At 36.4% G+C, this 18,116-nt stretch overlaps 1 protein-coding gene across 1 annotated transcript in view; it reads left to right on the top strand.

Moving 5' to 3' along the window:
• The window catches only part of LOC307146823 (alpha-tectorin-like), an 84,953-nt gene extending 73,351 nt beyond the window's left edge, over positions 1-11,602 (top strand). The window contains exons 11-24 of the mRNA XM_079851125.1: positions 23-627; positions 706-1,261; positions 1,434-1,639; positions 1,914-2,123; positions 4,638-4,826; positions 4,915-5,204; positions 5,995-6,266; positions 6,729-6,848; positions 7,010-7,194; positions 7,728-7,888; positions 8,113-8,358; positions 8,552-8,714; positions 10,386-10,488; positions 10,594-11,602. Of these exons, the coding sequence (XP_079707251.1) occupies positions 23-627; positions 706-1,261; positions 1,434-1,639; positions 1,914-2,123; positions 4,638-4,826; positions 4,915-5,204; positions 5,995-6,266; positions 6,729-6,848; positions 7,010-7,194; positions 7,728-7,888; positions 8,113-8,358; positions 8,552-8,714; positions 10,386-10,488; positions 10,594-10,697 (3,410 nt within the window). The 3' untranslated portion in view covers positions 10,698-11,602. The remainder of the gene's footprint in view (positions 1-22; positions 628-705; positions 1,262-1,433; positions 1,640-1,913; positions 2,124-4,637; positions 4,827-4,914; positions 5,205-5,994; positions 6,267-6,728; positions 6,849-7,009; positions 7,195-7,727; positions 7,889-8,112; positions 8,359-8,551; positions 8,715-10,385; positions 10,489-10,593) is intronic.
• Positions 11,603-18,116: the final 6,514 nt, after the last annotated feature.

The raw sequence follows: 18,116 nt of genomic DNA, 5'->3' as shown, positions 1-18,116 counted from the left end.
CATTTTGCCTTTATTATCCCAGATCCCAACTGTCCAGCAAATACCCATTTTGAACTGTGTGGCACATCCTGTCCTGCGTCCTGCCCTAGCCTCTCGTTTCCCTTCCAGTGCGCTCTGCCATGCCAGGGGGGATGCCAGTGCAATGATGGACTAGTGCTGGATGGAGATCGCTGTGTTCCCCCCACTGGTTGCGGCTGCCACTATCATGGCCGCTATCGGCAGCCTGGAGAGCAGTTCTGGCATGGTGAAGAGTGCCAGTTCCTGTGTGTCTGTGATGGAATCACTGGAAATGTCCGTTGCACACCATCATCTTGCAGTGACCAAGAAATCTGCAGTGTGGTGGAGGGGGAGTATGCCTGCCATCCTCAACCACATGGTAGCTGTTATGCTGCTGGAGATCCACATTATATCTCCTTTGATAGAACCTACTTTGACTTTCAAGGCACATGCCGATATGTGCTGGCCACTGTGTGTAATGATACTCGTGGACTACCACACTTCCAAGTTGAAGCAAGAAATGAAGCATGGAATGGATGGCCTGTGTCAATAACCGTTGAAGTTTTTGTTAATGTCTCTGGGCATCTTGTGCACATGTCAAAGGATATGAATGGCTATTCTGCTGTTAAGGTAAGCAAGTCCACTGTAAACAATGTAATTATTGATAAGAATGGTTGAATAAACAAGCTCAACTTTTTCTTCAATTAGGTTGATGAAGAGATCAGAAACCTCCCTGTCTATCTTGACTCTGGTCGAGTATCTGTCTACTCCACAGGACAGTTTGTCTATGTCTCAACTGACTTTGGTTTCAGTGTCATTTATGGTGGTTCCTGGGAGGTAAACATTGTTGTGCCAGCAGACTACAGTGGAATTATGTGTGGCATCTGTGGTAACTTTAATGGCCATCCAGAGGATGACTTCCTCACTCCTTCAGGTGCTCTGGCACCTTCAGTAGACCAGTTTGGGGCAGAATGGATGGTTGAAGATGACATATCATGCAATCATGGCTGTGGAGACCATTGTCCTTTGTGCCAAGATGAGAGTACAACTCAAGCCTTGTGTGGAATCATCAGAGACAGCCAGGGTCCCTTTAGCTTCTGTCATGGTTCTGTAGATCCACAAGCCTACTTTGATAACTGTGTGTTTGATGTGTGCATCTCTGGGAACCATAACGATGTCTTGTGTCGCTCTGTCCAATCCTATGTGAGTGCTTGTCAGTCTGTCAATGCCATGGTCTACCCCTGGAGAGAACTTGCATCGTGTGGTAAGTGACTGGAGATGTGAATGAGATATTAAAAAGACCAGTGCAATTAAACTAAATGTTTATTTATGTCCCTTACTCATTGTGTTTTCATTTAATCTCAAATATTTAATATTGTACATATTATTAATAACATTTAGTTTTCATGTACATATATTTTCTGTTACATTGCCAGTCATGGACTGCTCATCAAACATCCCAAACAGTCATTATGAGGTGTGTGGAACTGACTGTGGCCACACGTGCGCCAGCAGCATCGATGCTAGTTGTGAACACACATGCTCAGAAGGTTGTTTCTGTGATGAGGGATTTGTGAGGAGTGGAGGACTCTGTGTACCAGTGGAACAATGTGGCTGCTTGTATGATGGATTCTACTATCATGTGAGGATTAAAACATCATGTTTTTATGTTAAGACTTATACAGGGCAGTGGACGAGGGGAAGCACAGCCATAGCATATTATGCAACATACATCATCTCAAACACTTATCAGAAAACTGTGGTATTGCCATTATACAAAGATGGCATCATCATAATACTTGCATTTACATCACTCATAAAAACTACATGGTGATACCATGTTTTTTTAATGTAAAAATACTCACTGATGTTGTGTTATGGAAATGTAAAGTTTGTGGTCATTGTTGATTTTGTAGATTGGTGAACAGTTCTGGGATTCAACATGCTCTCAACGCTGTCAGTGTTTTGCTCCAAATGATCTACGCTGCACTGCATCTTTCTGCCCAGCGGCCATGGAGTGTACGGTCAGAAATGGACGTCGTGACTGCTTCAGTCCAATGTCCACATGCACGGTCTGGGGCGACCCCCACTACATCACCTTTGATGGGGCTGTGGCCCACTTTCAGGTATAAACTGGTAAACTGCTGTTTTTAGGCAGTCAATTACCTTAACTGTTGTTTTGTGTTCCAGTAGACAAATTAACCAAAAAAAAAAAAAAAGTTTATTCTAAGGATGGTTATTGGTTTGAGAATATCTAATCAGGGTTGGATTTTAAATGTATTTCATAAATCGAAGAATATTCATATATTTATGAATGTATGCAATGTCTTGACTTGTTCAATGAAGACTATGGCCTGGTTTCACAGACAAGGCTTAGATTAAGCAATTAGGCTTTAGTTTACCCTTACGAAAAAAAAAGTATACTTCAAGTTCATTTTATGAAGTATACTTGAGTAATGTTCAAGTATATTTTTAAGTATACTTTATGTAGTAAGTATACTAATGTCAATATGTACTAGTAGTAAACTTGTAAGTGTACTATTTTAATACCGCTTGGGACTAAATTGGCCCACTTGAAGTATATAAAAGTATATGTTTAAGTGTACTATAAGTGTAACAGTAGTAAACTTTAAGTGCACAACTAGTTCATAATTGCGTTTCTCATTTGTACTGCAAGTGAACTTATGGGTATACTAGTAGTTTACTATTTTAATACTTGTAGCAACTTTGAAGTATACTCTCAGTAAACTACTAGAAAACTTTCTAGTATACTTGCGGTATAAAACTACTAAAACTAGTAGTTTACTGAGAGTACACTAAAAGAGCAAAAATAATATATAAATGGTAAACTATTAGTATGATGTTAAGTTCACTTAAAGAAAACTTGTAGTATAAAACTACTAAACTAGTAGTTTTCTTTTAATGTACTCTCAGTAAACTACTAGTTTAGTAGTTTTATACTACAAGTTTTCTTTAAGTGAACTTAACATCATACTTATAGTTTACCATTTATATATTATTTTTGCTTTTAGTGTACCCTCAGTAAACTACTAGTTTAGTAGTTTTATACTACAAGTTTTCTTTAAATGAACTTAACATTATACTTATAGTTTACTATTTATATACAATTTTTGCAGTTGCAGTAGGCCTATATTTTTTATACTTGAAAAATACCTTTAACTCTACTTTAATTTTAAAAACATTTTATTAGCTTGCATCCTTTTTATCAACAATTGAATGTCGGTAAGTTTCATAAAGAAAGGCAACATTTTAAACAAAATAGTTGAGAAAATCACATTTTTGTCAAAGACTACACACCTTGATCAGATTCAGAACGATGATCAAAACACAGATGGAGTAGATCGAGTCAGACCCCCCCACAGCTTCACAGTCGTTTTCTCTTCATGGTTTACGCTTCATTTCATTTGGAAACATTAAGCAGTTTTGATTTACAAGCTGTTTAATGTTTGATGATCACATTATTTTACATTTGAGTGAGCAATCTATCGCTTGTTTCAGCTTCTTCTTCTCCTGTATTTTGATCCGGAGATTCTGTACTAGAAGATGTGTCATAGCGCCCCCTACCGTATACCAGTGAAAACATGGATAGCTGGAAAATTCAGGCAATGGTGGGGAAAAGTTGAATTAAAGTAAATTCCTATGTACACCAGTGGACTAAAATCCAGATACGCAGAATTAGAAACATATCTTTTTTATATAAATATTTTAATCAATATTTTCAAACAAAGTTTCATAAGACTGTATATGAAAAACAATGTAAAAAAAAGTATATTTAATAGGCTACTCGATCAAAAGAGTTAACACAACTACAAGCCAAGTATACTTTGAATAATTAAACTTTTAAGTATATCTCGATCAAAAGATTGAGTACAAGTATAGGCCAAATTTGGACTTTTCTCTCAGTATAAGTCAAGTACACTTAAAGTAAGTGTAATCAAGTATATTTTTGAGAAGTATATAAAATGTAGACTGAAAGTATGCTTTCTTCTTTTTAGTTGAAAAGTATACTAATAGAACAATTGAATAAACTTATTTTCCATGCTTATTTTATTTGCTCTATAAGCTCTTCCACTCGAAAGTTGGTTACTATATAAAGCTGAACATGTTAGGCTAGTTTATAAGACGGTGTGTAATATTATGTTTTTAAAAAAGTATTTAATAAGCTACTCAATCAAAATAGTAAACACAAGCACAAGCCAAGATACTTAGAATACTTAATTATACTTTTAAGTATATCTCGATCAACAAGTATAGGCCAAATATACTTAGACTTTTCTGTCAGTATAAGTCAAGTATACTTAAGTGGAATTTGAAGTATATTTCTGAGAAGTACATAAAGTATATTTCTGAGAAGTATATAAAAAGTAGACTGAAAGTATACTAATAGCACACTTGAATAAACTTCTTTTTCGTAGCTTTTAAGTAGCTTTCATTAACATGCCTTAGAAAAAAACATTAGTGTGTGTATCTTGAGACAAAACAATGGCACTGACATATTTTATGATATATCAGTGCAAGTTGCTTTCAGTTAAAACAGCTCAAACATGCATTTAGTCTGAGACTAGGCTTAAGCCTTGTCTGTGAAACCGGAGGTAAGTGTATTGTGTTAATCTTACCAGGGCACGTGTTCGTATGAGATTGCCCAGACCTGTGGTAATGTTACGGACAGTGATCTGCAGTTCCGTGTGGTGGCCACCAACAGGCACCGGGGGAACATGGTGGTGTCATTTGTGTCTGCAGTGGATGTTTGGTTGTCTCAGCATGGACAGCATATGAACATCAGTATTGGGCAGAACAGGAGAGTTAAAGTAAGTTACACTTAAATTAATGCCAGCATGAATACATATTTCACTTTTTTCTCTTTTTTTATGTTGAAATTTTCTGATTCTCCTCCAGGTTGATGGAAATGCTATTGACACACCGGCTTATCAAATCAATGATCTTGTAGAGGTACATGAGGATCAGGGATTTGTAATTCTAAATGCATTCAATGAATTCATTGTCCATTTTGATGGACATAGCAGCCTTCTAGTCAGAGTGAGTGAAAGATTCTCTGGATCTCTATGTGGAATGTGTGGAAATTTAAATGGTAATCCTGCGGATGACAAAGTGCTGCCCAGTGGAGAACTCGCTTCTGATGACATTTCCTTTGGCCACAGCTGGAAATCAGACACCAGCATTCCAGGGTAAGAAATTTTACCTGGATGGCTGTGATCCAAAAATGTGTCTCAGGTTTGTTTTGATGGAGTGGTGGACAGGGAAAAGGGTTAATGTGATTTGTGGAGTTCTTGCAGCTCAAACAATAGGGCATGGCACTATCAATACAAGGCCATCATTTGATTCCCAGGGAATAGATGAACTGATAAAATGTATGTCTTGAAAGCAATGTAAATCATATGCTATTAAAGCCGAAAATAAATGGAATTATTTGCTGCTGACAGAATGAAACACTGCATAAATTTAACATATATGTATTTACAAATTGCCATTGGATTGGTTTATTATTGACCGGATCATGTCCTGGCTGAGCCAAGAGGCCTTTATGTACTGTGTATGGTTTGAATGTTCAGGATGGGTTTTCCTCAGGTGCTTCAGGTTAGGTGAATTGGATGCACTAAATTGCTAATAGAGTAAGTCTGAGTGTCCCAGCCACTAAGGTTGCACAAGCTACTGCACTCTCTGTGCTGCTCAGGGTTACATCAGTTAAGGACTTTTAAAGGATTATGTATCCGGTGTAAAAGCCTTTGCCGAATAACTCTGTGGATGACTCCGCTCTGCCAACCCCAAGTAGGAGAAACCAAAAAAAGAGAAGGAGAGAATGGCTTCCAAATATTGATTTCACACTAATGTCCAATTTTACTACTTTACTTTTGTTTACTTTTAGTATTGTGTTGAGTGCTCGGTGTCCAAATTAAAATCTTTCTGATGAAATAGTATAAGCATTTAATTGACCCGAAGTTTCCTTGTATTCTTCAGCTGTGGTGCCAGAGACCAGACCGGTAATGTTGATGAGTGTCCATCCAGGCAGAGGTATTCTGATCTCTGTAGTATTATCACCAACACCACTGGCCCCTTCCAGAACTGCCATCTTCATGTTGACCCGGCACCTTACTTCTACTCTTGTGTGTATGATCTGTGTCTCTACACACGTGCAAATGGCATGCTATGTTCAGCTGTTGAGGCCTATGAGACAGCTTGTGCCATCTTGGAGACACAGATCCCAGAATGGCGCTCAGGTCTCCGGTGCGGTAAGTCAAAATCACATTTCAGCACAGATTTTTTTGTGATTTTTGTCACCTGTGTTATTAAAAATGTAGGTAGCTGAACTAACCTGAAAGCTAACGTTTTGAGGGGAGGGGGGTTGATCTAACATTTAACTGATTTTTCTAAACTAATAGAAAAGAATGACAATTTAAAAGCATGATTAATTCACAAATTGGTCATTGCTAGCTCTTAACAGACTATGATTTTAATAGATATGATTTTAAAAAATAGCAGCACTACCATTAGGCTATTTTTTAGTAATGCTACTGCCCAACGCTGCATGACACAATGAGCCAGCAGTACCGATATTGGACTTGACCACCAATCATGGTAAAATGTTACCGTTGCTACACATCAAACATGTAGAGAACTTAGAGGGTATTTATATGGACTTAAGACTCAGTGTCTTTGTGTTGTATTTAATCTATCTGTGCTTTTCCTCTTAGATGTGAGAGATCGCTGTTCTGAACTCAGCTGCTCTGAGGATGAATGGTGTGGGAAGAAAAATGGTGTTTATGGCTGTTTATGTAACGAAGACCATCCCAGACCACAACCTGACTCTTTTGGTTAGTATCATTAAAAAATAATAATAATAAAAAAAAAAAAATATATATATATATATATATAAAAAAAAAATATATATATATACTTTTTTTTTCTTAGCCATTATTTGTCTTTTTCTTTTTTAACATTTCTGACAATCTTTTGTCTTTTTATCCCCTCTCAGATTTCTCAGAAACCTGTGAAAGCAGCTCTGGCTCCATGTCTGTGTCTCGCTGTCAGCTCTTTGAGGCTGGTTTTCCAGCTGATGTCTTACACCTCAATGATCCCAGCTGCAAAGGAACGGTCCGGAATGACAGAGTGGAATTCCATTTTGATAATGATGAACACATCTGTGGTACAAATCTTCTGGTAGGTTTAACTATGGATAATCTATTTAATACACAATCTAAATATTTGTAGTGTCTGATAGAACCAACAGAGTTTGATCTGACCACTTGGTGAATCTCTTTGAGAAGTATGTAGGGAGGTCTGTAAGGATACTGAATCTGTAGAAAACTAAATTAAGGTAGCTTCGCGTTGATCAGACATTGACGCGACACATGCAGCTCTTATTACCACACTCAAAACCATGGCTCTCTTCCTGGACCTTCGAGGACCTTTACTGACCAGCAGGTTCAATATGATCGGGTCAGGGGAAGGTGTAGTGTGGGCTTTAGGGACAGAGACAAGTAATGTCCCAGTAAGGCAGCATCCATTTAGTATTATCGCAGACCGTTTTATAATAGTATTACTACAATAAGCAAAGTATTAATAGCATCTAACAACTTTTTTTTACTTAGTGCAAAGAAAATACTGCTGTTGTTCAAAAAGCTGCTGCCTTTTTTAAATACCTTGAATTCAATTTAGGCTAAATTACAAAATGTTATATTTGTCGTCCACAGGCTAACGGCACCCACTTCATCTATAATAACTTTATTCTGGGGACACCGAGGTCAGAAGGTCTCATCATCAGCAGAGAGAAAATCCTGAAGCTTTCTTTCAGCTGTGTTTATCCTCAATCACAAACACTTTCCATGAATGTGGAAATCAACCCACTGGAGAGGTGCGAGTCAAATACAAATTCTGGTTTCAGCAGCACCAACTTATTAAATGAGTAGTTTACCAAACTACTGTAAAGGAGTAGTTCATCAAAACAGAATATTAAGTGTGTGTGTGTAAAGTCAATATATTCTAAAATTCTCTAAACCAAGAACATATGTGTTTTACGCAGAATTTTACCCATAAAACAAAGTAGTTTTAACACAGATCTATCCATTATTTCAACAGCATTGTGCACAGGACTCTTCCCGCTGGTGAAGGCAGATATCAGGTCCGGATGATTCCATATGAGGATGATGAGTTTACCCGGCCCTTCACTGGTCGTGTGGATGCAGAGCTCGACCAGGAGATGCATGTGGAAGTTCGTGTTGAGGGGGTCGACAGCCGCCAGTTTGCCCTGGTGATGGACACGTGTTGGGCTACACCTGTGAATGATCCTGATTACAGCCTCCGCTGGGATCTCATCCTTTCAGAGTAAAGCAGGGCTTCTTTCTATTCTTTTAAGCCTATAGCCTTTACTCAATGTAACATTTGAATAAATAATACTAATAAAACTTTTAGTATTGCCTTACATGCTTTGCCTTTCAGTATTTCAGAACTAAAGCATGAGATCATTTGAAACAGTTAATACAAAAGTGAAAGAATTTGTCATTATTGATATTCTCAGGTGTCCCAATCCAAATGACGACACAGTGGATCTGCTGCAGAACGGTGTCTCGACATCCAGCCGTTTCTCCTTCAGGATGTTTATCTTCACTGCAAACTCCACTAAGCTTTACCTGCACTGTGCTGTTCACCTTTGCCTTCTGTCAAGCAATCGCTGCTCAATGGTGAGTGTACAAAACCTCTCATAATTCATAAATTTGTGATACATTTTCAAGAGAAGCTTTAGTACTGTAGTTGTGAAATAATTTTTCAATGTGTTGAATATGAATTTAATAGCCAATGTCCCTCTCTGTCTGTTGTAATTATATATATATATATATATATATATATATATATATATATATATATATATATATATATACACACACACACATATATGGAGTATCTATAGTAAAATTTGGTGGGTAAATGCAAAGGTTTATGAATCTGCATAACCCTTATTGATCAGACACTAATATAAATAAGGTTGGTATATTTAAGGTTAAGGGCCAAATTTACTAAACAGGTCAAATAAGTGCGAGACACACTAAAGAACACGGATGCAGTCAGTTCATTAACATAATAAACAATGCAATCTATACAAATTTGTGTGAGAATTTGTGTAGGGCTACAAACAAGCAGTGCCACTGATACCACAGCGATCGTCATTGTGTAAAGCCCGCCTCAACGTTTCTGATTGGTGCCGCGATTTCGACGGCATGGAAATGGACTTGAATGAGCTCTTTGCCAGACTACCGGCAGAGCAAATCTAAATTTGCTGGAAGTTGTCTGGGTTTTCCCAGGTTATAAACCCCTACAAATGCATATGCAAAAAAGTCAGCAGCAAAAATATCAGTGTCCACATCCTTTCATCACTAATTCTTCACTGCGAGTCTGGTAAATCCTGACAGTATTTTTTATGTTGTAAAATAACGCTTCTGACACAGAGCTTCAGTACACAGCCATGCTCATACTTTTTACTAAATACATACTGCCGTGCACATACAAAGTAGGAGAGGACAGAGGTACAACTACAGAGGCCAGAGCGTCGCTGAAAGAAACGTCAAAATGACAATACATTACATCTTCCCTCCTAAAGTATGAAACAAGAATGCAGACATAATCGCTTTACATACATATGCAGATATTGCACACATTAAACACTGCTGTTTACTTTAACTCTGGAATTTGCATGAAACTTTCACATCCAAATAATAATAAAGAAACATTAGCACATATTGTATGCAACTTAGTCAATGATACAGTCTATCACAACAATGAACTGGTGTAACTAGGAAGGAGAGGTTACTAGGACATCACTTCGATGAGGCGTCTTTACTACACCTTTCCTTGACTACAAGCAGAGCCTATCAGGAGGCTTCACAACTCTGGCTCATCTAGTAGTGCACTGCCCAGTTGTTAAAGTCTGCTTAGCATTCCTGAGTTCTGTAGGTGATGTTTGGGATGAACTGGGATAATCCCAGCGATCTTGGGGTGATTGAACCATTCTTAACTTTTTATCTGTTCTTGACAGACTTCTGACACCATGATGACACAGAGCTTCAGTACCGAGCCATGCTCATACTTTTTACTTAATAGATACTGCCGTGCACATACAAAGTAGGAGGGGACATAGGTACAACTACAGAGGCCAGAGCGTCACTTAAAGAAACGTCAAAATGACAATAAATTACAAATGTCAAGGCAGAGGTTTTGTGCTGGCTCTATCTGTTAGTAAATCTGGCCCTTAATGTTCAAGGCTGCTCTCTTCTGGAGACATTGTGCTCTCTTTTATCTTGTTGTTCAGTGATATTTAACAGGGATTCACAGCTGGATTTTGCTCTTTTCTCTATTAGGACTGTGCCTCTGGACACCACCGGAGAGAGGGCAGGTCTCTGGACTTCCATGACAGTGCTTCCATATCCATGGGTCCTCTGGTGTTGTCTGAAGGGAACACAGGTGAACATTTAATTTATTTTAATCAATTGTAAATAAAGGTTTCTGTTTGTTTCTATTATGAATACATTACATTTCACTGCATTTCATTATATCCCCTGTTCACAGATAAGTGGGTCCCAGAACAAGTGAAGGTATCTGAGGCTTCTTGTCTGTGTGGTTCTCTGATGCTGATACTTGTTCCTCTGATGAGTGTCCTGACACACTTTTAGTTTAGTACCACAACATTTTACATGCATATTGTTTAATGACATTTTAATTGGACACACTGGTTTGGGGTTTCTAAATTTGTTTTATTTCATAACTGTTATTTGATGTAGCATAATAGATTTATTGTTTAATAATTTGCATTAATTGTTACTACATAAATACAGAGATCAAAACTGCCATATGCTACTGAATGAAATGTCGACCAGGACGAGATAGAGGACTGTGAAGCTTTGGGAGTGTTGATGGACTCGATCTACTCCATCTACGTTTTGATTCCGATCCAGATTTTGTCTTTGACAAAAACGTGGTTTTCTCAGCTTTTTGTTTAAAATGCAAAGTTTTTTCCTTCTTCTTCTTCTTCTTCTTCTTCTTCTTTTTAAATCAGAGGGTTTGTTCTTTCCTTTGATATATTGCATGTTCAGACATTGACGCAACAACATAATCTTCTTTTGAGTTTATTTGACATAAAAAGTAAAAAGTAAGACATAAAATATTCTTTGTCAAGGATAACACAATAAAGTTGCATTCATTTATTTCCATTGTGGTCCTTGATTTTAGAGAGTAATGTTTAATATTTTATTCAGCCAATTATTATAAGGCATGTGTGAAAAGGGTCTTAATGATCCAAAAGGTAAATGAGAAAAAAGAAAAGAAAAAACATTTATGGTTGGCCTTTTCCTTTTGTAATGTTTTCTTTCAGTAAAAGTATGAGAATGTTTAATGATAATCTTTTTTGCTGCTATCTTTGCAATCGTTTTACAGTTAAATTGTTCTTTCCAGAAAGCAAGATGGAGTGAAGTTCAGTCAGTGGTCAGATTACCAAAAAATATATATTTTATTGTACTAGTTTTTTAGTTATAGAAGGTGAAGAGAAAATGAAGTTAAAGAGCCAGTAGGACAGAGAGCAAGCTCACATTTTGGCAGTCCTCTGACACTGTCCTCGACTGAGAGTGTAATAACTGTTTAAGTTATTATTATTATTAATACCATATTGTGAACGTGTTTCTATTACTAAATATGTTTGGATTTGACAAAAAAATATTAGAGATCAAATACTTAGAAGATATCTACATTTGACATTCATAAACAATAAGCAGTATGTCAGTAGTCAATGACCATTCATGGTGTGATTCAGATTACAAAGTCCTATCAAACATGAGCTATATGTATGATAAAGTAGAAAGTAAGATAAAGTATGAACTGCTTTTATATGTAGTTTTAACCTATAAAGGGTATTGATTGTGTTCCAGTTGGCCTCTAAGGGTTAACATGCTGAACATGTGAAAGACTCCTTGGCCTGTATATCATGTTGTAGTCAGGCCCACATTAAGAACATTAAGAAAAGCCATATCTTTAACACAGATATAGGGTAGACTGTGTACAGTTGAGACACTTTTTGAGTTTTGATTTTTCACACAAAAATACATACTGAAAATAATTGAATTTTCACATGAAATGCAACATGACATTACATTAGCTTGTAGACTAATATATTATCAATCAATAATACCCATAAGTAGTTTATATTTTCCACAATTAGTGAATAAAAATAAGGTGCTTTTTGTGTCAACTCTGTCTCAACTGTACCTATGTACGGGACAGATGAGACAGTACTATGGTACAGTTGAGACACCCATTTTTAATGAGGGAAATGTAACTAAATGTTCATTGCAAATATAATAAATAAAGACAAATGAAGAAAATAACAATTGGGCAACATGTCTGTTTATTCATCCTTTCTAAATTCATTAATGTGATGTAAATTAGCACCGTTAAAATGTATAAAACATGAACAAGATATTTAACAAACAGATATCACAACCGTACAAATGGAAACATTCCAATCACAACACAATGTCAAAGTAACAGTAAGAAACAAAGTATATGAAATATGAAATTGTATTTTTAATTGCGTCCTATGCTGGCCAATTATGACGTTTAACCTGTTATCATAACACTGAACAAATAAACAGCGTGTTTTGTAATATAACTCTATTGGGGTACGGTTGAGACACTTGTGTCTCAACTATCCCCCGCTGGCCACTTCGCACATTTGTCTAGATTTTGCATTGAGCTTGCATGACTCAATACCATGAAATATGTCGTGTTTGTAATGGTACCAGTTACGTTTAACAGTCACATAAGGATAATAAGTTATTCATAGTTGAGAGCGCAAAAAACGATGCAAGCCTTACCTTAGAAAAAACACTTTTGCAGATATCTTCTGGTCGGAGACGCGTCCATTCTTCAGATTTTGCAGGATAAAAGAGGACACTAATACGCATGTGCACAGCAAAAATCACAACTTGTGCATGCTGCGCGCGCAAGTTATTTAAGGTGTCTCAACTGTACACGTCTCAACTGTACACAGTCTACCCTACAATGTATTGTATCTTTACAGTATATAAAATATGAAAATATTCGTGCCGCGAGATGTTTTAAAAAGTGGTGGGGACAATATCGACCCTGGCAAAAAGTGGTGGGGACATGTCCCACCCATCCCACCCTCAAATTACGCCTATGAGTCTGGTGCAGGGATGGCTGCTCTGAGTGGCGCAGGGACGTCGACAGGCAACCCGCTCGGTGATGTCAGAAGTGCAGAGAAAATCCACGAGAATCCAGCATGCAGCAATAAACTCCAGATGAACAGTAATCCCAGGGCAGAATGCAGAACAAAAAGAACGAGAGACCAACACAGGCAAGGTAGCAAAGAGAACTGGAAGCTACTGATGATGTTACATTTGACACTGAAGCTTCAAAGCACATATCGAGTAGGCTACACAGCGCAATTTCTCATGAAGCTCATGAGCGCATATTGTTTTCAGAGAAACACGTGATCAACGAAAAACGAAGCCTCACTTTCTTTCCTCACTTTCTTTCCAGTCACGTGAATGCTTCACTTTGCGTGTCGGAATGCTCAGGGGCGTAGCAAGCTTTTCAAAAGTGCGGGGGATGGATGTGGTTTGTTTATTAGCAATAAAAACGATGAATACAATGACAGGTACAAAAGGTATAACATACAAGATATAAAAAGCTTCCCATTTAAATGAGTGATACTAGAAAAAGTAAGTCAAAACTCTGTTGTGAAAATACACAACAGTAGACTTGCTAAAGAATCAGAATCAGAAATACTTTAATAATCTTTAATATATATATATATATATATATATATATATACAGTATATATATATACTACTGGTCAAAAGTTTTAGATCGGTGAGATTTTTTATGTTTTTAAAAAAAAGTCTCTTCTGCTCACCAAGGCTGCATTTATTTGAAAAAAAAAATAATAATAATAATAAAAAGTAATATTGTGAAATATTATGACAATTTAAAATGACTGTTTTCTATTTTAATATATTTTAAAGTGTAATTTATTCCTGTGATCAAAGCTGAATTTTCAGCATCATTACTCCAGTCTTCAGTGTCACATGATCCTTCAGAAATCATTCTATGATGATTTGATGCTCAAAAAACATTCATTATTATTATCAATGTTGAAAACAGTTGTGTACATTTTTTTTTCAACATTCTTTGATGAATAGAAAGTTCAAAAGAACAGCATTTATTTAAATTAGAATATTTTCTAACATTATAAATGTCTTTACTGTAACTTTTGATCAGTTTAATTCATCCTTGATGAATAAAAGTATTGATTTATTTAATTTCCTTCCCCCAAAAATAAAATTAAAATTCTTACTGACCCCAAACTTTTGAAGAGTAGTGTTTAATGTAACAAAAGCTTTAGTTAAATGCTGTTTTTTGAGCTTTCTATTCATCATACCATCATGAAATAAAAATGTAAAAAACTGTTTTCATCACTGATAATAATCATAAATGTTTCTTGATCATCAAATCATCATATTAGAGAAATTTCTGAAGGATCATGTGACACTGAAGACTGGAGTAATGATGCTGAAAATTCAGCTTTGATCACAGGAATACATTACACTTACTATATATTCACATAGAAAAAGATTATTTAAATTGTAATAATATTTCACAATATTACTGTTTTTGTTTGTATTTTTAATCAAATAAATGCAGTCTTGGTGAGCAGAAGATACTTATTTTAAAAACATTAAAAATCTTACCAATCTAAAACTTTTGACCGGTAGTATATATATATATATATATATATATATATATATAAATGCAACCAACTGACCAACCGAATTTAGCTAGATGCTGAACAATATCCCAATTAGCATTAGTCTAAAAAACTAAATATATTACCGAAAACATAAGGATAGCAAGAATAGGGTTGAAGAATAGCAATTAAGTGTAGGCTACTCGGTACCTCTAGGGGTGTCCGGGGGCATGCTCCCCTGGAAGAAAATTTTGTACATTTTAAAGATAAATTCATTAATCTGGTGCACTTTGAGTCTCTCGTATCCACTGTTAAAAATAAATAATCCACCCGCAAACCACCCATAGGCCTATTCTTTGATTTAGATATTTGCATCTGATCATCACATTACAATTATTCAAAGCATGATAATATGGTAACATATCACACTGAAGTAGGATGATTTAAAATTTATTTAAAATATAAGTTCTTCTTTTGGCAAAATTACATTTCCTTAATAGCCTAAACAGAGTCAATGTTGTCAAAATCAATGTTTCATTACATCATTGTTTGAAAACACTCAGAATAATTTTTTGTACCTTTATAAAAGTCATTTTCCCCCTAATTTTATTAACTGTAGGCTATGCTCCATCTTTCATTTCAAATTCTTAAATTTGATCAATATATTCAATTAAAATAATAGGACACTAGGCTGTTACCAATCAAATTAAATAATTTACATTGAAAAATTATAACTGTATTAAATTAGATTATTTTAAATATTTTTATAACCGCAACAGAACCATCACGGTGGGGAAAGTGTATCTGACTATGTGACTGTCTGTCCGAGTTTTGTCGAGAGCCGGAGGCGGCACGAAATTTGATGGAGGCGGCCGCTTCATAATTCTCTATGCAGGAAAAACTCTGGCAATACCCATAAATGGAAACATAAATTTACAACTGTACTTCGGTTTCTTTGCGGGGACACTGCCTTCACCTGCCATGTCTATCGGCTCGCTTTCGGGGTAAACTTTCCGCGACTGCGCAACTGGGTTATAGTGAGGTGACAAACGGGTTGAAATTGTAATTTGTATATGGTGTGTGTGGATTGTGTGAATATAATGCATTTAATACAATATCTGGCAACAGGTCAACATTAGACAAACATATTGGTCTGATTATTCATAAAGGAGTTTGGGCCATGCAAATTACGGGAGTTTCCCGGGAGGAGGGGTCCGGGAGATAGGGCTAAAAAACGGGAGAAACCCGGGAAAAACTGGAGTGTTGACAGGTATGGTTATAAAGTCAGAATTGCAAGATATAAAGTCAGAACTGCGTGAAATAAAGTCGCAATTGCTTCTTATAAAGTCAGAATTGCGAGATATAGAGTCAGAATTGCCTGAAATAAAGTCGCAATTGCTTCTTATAAAGTCTAAGTAAAGTAATATAAATATTGCACATTTCTGCCCAACCCATGGTAAATTACTACAGTAGCCTACATTCATGGTAAATGTTTGTAAGGGTGATTAGGGGATTTAAAGTCTTCTAATTTCGATCATGGTGCAATGTTTATCCTGCTTTCCTCATCAGTCTTGTTGGGAATGTTGAGGCTGTTTCATCCGATTTAATACTAGTTAAATCATTGAGTGATTTGTAGTTTGTAACAGAGAGGTGTCTGTCGAACTGAAACGCTTCCCACTGGTTGTCACAACGCTATTTAATATAGTGTCCGGGACCGGGAGTAAACGCAACTCCGTGCTGGGCCGTGTTGAAACAACTAGTGAAACAACTGAAAACATCGCTATTTGTTGTTACTGTACTGACCGAGAAACCACTTCAGATGATTCAGTGACGGAGAGGTCCGAATAAATCCGAATAGATTTAGACCGTTATGCATGAAGCGCGTTTAGAACCGAACCAAAAGAATGTTTCATTCACGAATGATTGGTAGCCTATCGATGGTTCAGTCGACATAAATTCGGGACACATATAATAACTGCTGAAATATTTGCACATAAAACGTTTCTCAGGTCAATCGGAGTGAGTATCAAACTGAATTAGCCGCACCACCAGGAAAAGAGGAGGAGGGAGGTTGATGCCATCGGGCCGGATGGAGATGATTGGCCCTTTTTGAATTGAATTGAATTGAATAGCCCTGCTTTAAAGGGTAACTAAACCCTAAACCAACTTTTTTTAGTTAAAAAAAAGTTTGTTTATATATATATATATATATATATAATTTATTTAACAAACAATAATATCTACGTATTACATAATTGCGTAGTTTTGCGTTGCGATTACGTAATGACGTCATAACGCAATGACGTCACAACGTCATTTAGCAACTTTAAGCAACAAATTGATCTGCCCTTAGCAACTTCCCCTGAAAATTAGTTGGCAACACTGGCCTCATTAGGCTTCATTTGCCCATCCCTACTGGAAGCAGGCCAGGACACCGGGAACACTCACAACGATCTGACAACACAAGACACCAAACAATGAACATAGCCTATATAGGCGCGGCTGATAGGCAATAATTACGGTGATTGGCAATCACCCTGACACACACACACACACACACACACACACACTGACATACAGGCAGAAAGAGAGACAGTGAATTCATGAACCGTGACTTTTATGGTTTCTATAGCAACAACAATACTAATAATAAACTATGGTATTTGTAATGAAAAACATCTTAAACACTATAAAACAACCTCTATAAAAATGACTTGTATGCCCTAATATTACCCAATATTTAATGTAAAACTAATAATGTTAATATGAACAATAAATAACAATGTCATATTTCTACACCTTTAGAAGCTGCATGGTAATGTCTGTATGTATTGATTACATGTCTGTATGTATAGCTTAATTATGTTGTGTACAGTTGACCTCAACACTTCAGTTCATATGGAACTGTTTGATCTTGTTTCGACTAGTTTTACCACAGAACAACTTGTAGTTAAGCCGGTATATTCAGTATAACAGGTTTTTAAATGTGTCAGATATACATTTGCTTATCTTTCATTGCACATCCATTTACCTTAGGCATACAAAAACTTATGATGAACATTTGGGTCAAATTAGTATCCATTTTAATTCAATGAGATGCTAATCAGAGATTGTTTAGGGAATAATTAGATAATATTCATCCTCTTCAGTGAGTCTCTATAACACTTTTATACATGAGGCTTGAGCTTCACTGAGAGCCAGTAAACGATCAGCTAATAATGTTCAGGTTTCATGCTGTACATTCATACATTTCATTCTGTTTGTCTTTATCGATGGTTAGATTATCTCGTCATAATTTTGAACCCTTTTACTTTTTATAACATGATCTACT

This window comes from Squalius cephalus, assembly GCF_949319135.1.
Source record: "Squalius cephalus genome assembly, chromosome: 19".
In the NCBI taxonomy this organism is placed as follows: domain Eukaryota; kingdom Metazoa; phylum Chordata; class Actinopteri; order Cypriniformes; family Leuciscidae; genus Squalius; species Squalius cephalus.
The sequence above is the reverse complement of the archived record's forward strand: the minus strand, read 5'-3'. Positions and strand labels throughout refer to the sequence as shown.